Genomic DNA, 3,650 nt, shown 5'->3' on the forward strand with positions numbered 1-3,650 from the left:
ATATATATATATATATATATATATATATATATATATATTTATATATATATTTAAAGAAAGGTAATTCAAGTTTAAAAAGTTGGTGACATGGATGCTTGCAAGCTAAGGCTTGAGCAAGAGTCCAAACTTTTTTGACAAAGACCCTATTTTTCACGGCCTGCAAAATTTATTTTTAAAAAGTATGTGTCAGTTTTATATCAAAAAGCAATTTAGATACAATGCAATTTGTTTTATCTTATTCACTTGCTATGTTGGTTGAAATAAAAAATTTCTTAAGAAAGCTGCGTTCCTTTAGGTTCGAAAGTGTACCTCGACATGATAATGTGTATTTGGTAGGGTACAATTTCATCAATTTTCAGTAGGACTATTTTAGTGTTGTCAAGTCCAAATTCGAATAAAATGTTAGTTCAAGTATAGATGATTTACTTTATGAGGAATTACCATTGAATTGTTGACAAAGAAGGAAGAATCGCCATTGAATTAGTGGATCACCAATTCTTTTTTTGTTACATGATAATAACTTTTCTAACGTACATCCACGATACTAAAACTAGAAAGTAACAATAGGAGAAATCATTAGAATACATTTATTTTGGTCATTCGTTATCTATTTAAAGTAATTTATAAGCTATATATACGTCATTTAAAACTAGATATAGTTAAGAAAAATATATCACGACTATTTTGCTTTTCGAATAGATAATAATGTATATGTATAGTTTGAATCCCTGTTTTAAAAATCTCCGCCTAGCATTGATTATATCCCGCAAAATCGCTAGACTCACCCTCTACGCCTCGATTAATGATTAATCTCTACTTAACATCGATTATACAATTATATCTGACTAATTTGATTATAATCCGTCTAATCCAATTACTTCCCTCTTAATTTTGTATATAATGCTTATTTTTAGAACCAAATATAAATCAATATGTACTTTTTTTGGTTATTTAGATATTTAAATTAAGAGTTTATGATGTTTACAATAATTAATGTACAAACTTTTAATGAATCATAAAAAAAAATTAAAAATTATGTTTTATTGTGTTTATCATAATTTTAAAGACAATACTATAGTTTTATATTTTATTTGATCTTATTATTTTAACATAAACATAATTATATATATATATATATATATATATATTTAATACTGCATATTTTTATTTTATTATTAATATAATAAAATAACCCTAAAACTAGTTCCCGGCTAAACCCGTTTAATTTCTGATTTTTTTGCTAAGTGCTAAGCCCATTCCGAGTGCCTAACGATTTCTAAATCAGCGGTTCCAATATATACATCATAGAATAGAACAATTATGGAAAACATTTTTTTTTACATAGGGGATTCGTGTCAATGTGATGGAGAGAAGCATCGTGTAGTTTTACATCATTTTTTTTTGTTTTCTCGTTTATTTCAAATATATTATTGATGATGGTTTTTTTGTATTGTGATTGCTTTGTGTATTTGCTACGTACTCTTGGTTTTAAAATTAATAAAGATAGACGGTTAAAAAGAGAATGATGGAAATAATATAGCAAACTTACACTTTTTTTTTTTGGGTTAAGAAAGTTCCTATAAACTTACAGTTCTTCATAAAGCGTAAAATCATGAAAACATACATAAAATGAAAAAACAAAAAAAAAGGAACAAAAAAACATCGATCCTACAACAATTTTTGTTGCAGGTGAAAGCTAATTAATTTATTATCGTCAGGAAACTGGCTATCTTCTTCCTCTTAGTGACATTTGTTTCCATTCCACGAGTCGTCTCAAAAATTCTCCTACCTATTCAGAAAACATTATTTAAAAGAATAAAAGTTGTTATTCCTCAGGAAAAAATAAGAGAATAATGTAAATTAAAACTCATAGAACAAATAACTAATATTATACCTCGGAAGGTTCTTGTAGAGAATACGTAGCACTCGTTTCCTTGGGAACTTTGGAAACAAGTATACCAAAGCCTTCTCCTCTCTTTCTCAGTACCTGAACCCAACAAATATTTTAATTAATTTATCTGTAAAATTAATCAAGAAAATATTTTAAATAGTGTCGAAGATTGGTAAATATATATTACCTGAAAAGCATCCTCGTCCGTATGATCATCGCCGATGTAGATGGGCAAAACATTCTTAGAATTGGCAAATCCTAAAGATTCGAGCAACAAATCGAGAGCTTTGCCTTTATCCCATTTGATGGTTGGTCGAATCTCTAAAACTTTTCTTCCTTGGGTTAACCTCAGCTTTGGATACTCACTCAATATCGACGTCACGTGTTCCGCTACTAATCCCCAATCATTTTGATCGACACAACGGTAATGTACGGATACGCAGAACTTATTGTTTTCGACGCTTGCTCCTTCTACGTCTCTGATTTTCTCAACTAGACACTTTGAGACCTGTTCAAACAGAGTTTTTTTTTTTTTTCTTTAGTTAGAGACCAAATATGTCGTTATGTTAAGTAGCTTGAATTTGACGCATATATAAAATAGAAAAACTAGGAAAATGTTAGTAGACCTGGTCAATCATAGGCAAGAACTCATTCGCCGCTTGGAAAAGAACACCTTTGTTGTTCTGTATTGTTCCAAAAAAACATCAAGCCCTTGTTAGTCTCTTTATACATATATGTTACATATAATATACGAGTGTTTATGATAAAGTACCTTGTTATGTTTGGTTTTTTTGGAAGGTCCTTTGATGTCCATTCCATGGCTACCGGCATAGTAAAGTCCAGGAAGTTTCACAAATCTACGAACCTACCAAATATAGAAACGAAGAAACACGTGAGTTAATTTTTTTTTATATAACCAAAGGATCCTAAACCAAAACTACACTAATCAAAACATGTTAACTTTTTTCCTATGCTAGTTTGAGAAATAAATTTTAAAACGTACCTTATCACGGCATCTTCCAGTGACGATTGCGGTCGGAAAATATTTAGCCACGCCTTTTACCGCATCTCTCATCTGAGAATCAAAAGTTGTTAAGAAATGGTAAAAACTTTAAAAGCAGAGGAATAACAAGTAAAAAGAGAGGCAAACCTCGTCAGACATGTAAGCTCGTTCCGGGTCTTCTACAATGGGAGATAATGTACCGTCATAATCAAGAAACATGATAATTTGTTTCCCTTTCGAAGCTTCAGCGATTTCTTCAAACATGCTTAAAGCTGACGGGTGTTGAGCCATCCAAGAAGAGTGTTCATCCTCCTTGGACTCCGGTAGGGAAGATATGTTCCCTGGTCGGGTCCTGGTAGGGGAAGAAGCCCTCATGGCTTCGATCCAAGTATTGATCCTGGTTTGACTTGGGTCGGCCTCAAGTTTTTGCACAAGTTTCTTACGGGGAATGCTGATGTAACGGCCACCGCCGGGAGAAAAGAGAGATTGGTTTGGAACTCTAACCGCTACACCGATGCTGGCTTTTGCATCGGAGATTAAGGCATTATGGTTAGTCATTAGGGGCTTAGGGAGAAAAAACGACAGAGAAGAAGTTAAGAAACAGAGGAGAGGGCGTTTGGTGTGACAAAGACGAGTTGTCAATGTCTTAATAAAACATGTAATGAGAATAGACTTAATGTGTGGTCAATTTATAAACTTCCTCTCAAAGAGTGAAAGAGCTTCCTTCTTGTACTTCTCCTGCCACATCATTCCTAT

At 32.2% G+C, this 3,650-nt stretch overlaps 2 protein-coding genes across 2 annotated transcripts in view; both read right to left on the bottom strand.

Annotated features, from left to right (window-relative positions):
* LOC104742077 (probable trehalose-phosphate phosphatase D) lies at positions 1,512 to 3,562 on the bottom strand. Its single transcript, XM_010463039.1, has 7 exons — positions 3,042 to 3,562; positions 2,895 to 2,966; positions 2,664 to 2,756; positions 2,518 to 2,574; positions 2,079 to 2,399; positions 1,895 to 1,987; positions 1,512 to 1,789 (listed from the first exon to the last, which is right to left on the bottom strand). The coding sequence occupies exons 1-7, from the start codon at positions 3,450 to 3,452 to the stop codon at positions 1,727 to 1,729; spliced, it is 1,110 nt and encodes a 369-aa protein (XP_010461341.1). The 5' UTR covers positions 3,453 to 3,562; the 3' UTR covers positions 1,512 to 1,726.
* Positions 3,579 to 3,650, bottom strand: part of LOC104743825 (probable trehalose-phosphate phosphatase D) — a 6,678-nt gene continuing 6,606 nt past the window's right edge. Inside the window, exon 6 of the mRNA XM_010464866.1 lies at positions 3,579 to 3,646. Coding sequence (XP_010463168.1) covers positions 3,579 to 3,646 — 68 coding nt within the window. The remainder of the gene's footprint in view (positions 3,647 to 3,650) is intronic.

The sequence above is a fragment of the Camelina sativa genome, chromosome 14 (genome assembly GCF_000633955.1).
Source record: "Camelina sativa cultivar DH55 chromosome 14, Cs, whole genome shotgun sequence".
NCBI lineage: Eukaryota > Viridiplantae > Streptophyta > Magnoliopsida > Brassicales > Brassicaceae > Camelina > Camelina sativa.

Excerpts from the sequence above, each read along its gene's own strand:
- LOC104742077 (XM_010463039.1), bottom strand. The coding sequence starts at position 3,452 with ATGACTAACCATAATGCCTTAATCTCCGATGCAAAAGCCAGCATCGGT. Across the intron at positions 2,757-2,894 it reads CTGGAAGATGCCGTGATAAG|GTTCGTAGATTTGTGAAACT; the intron begins GTACGTTTTAAA and ends TATATTTGGTAG. Across the intron at positions 2,575-2,663 it reads AAAAAACCAAACATAACAAG|AACAACAAAGGTGTTCTTTT; the intron begins GTACTTTATCAT and ends GGAACAATACAG.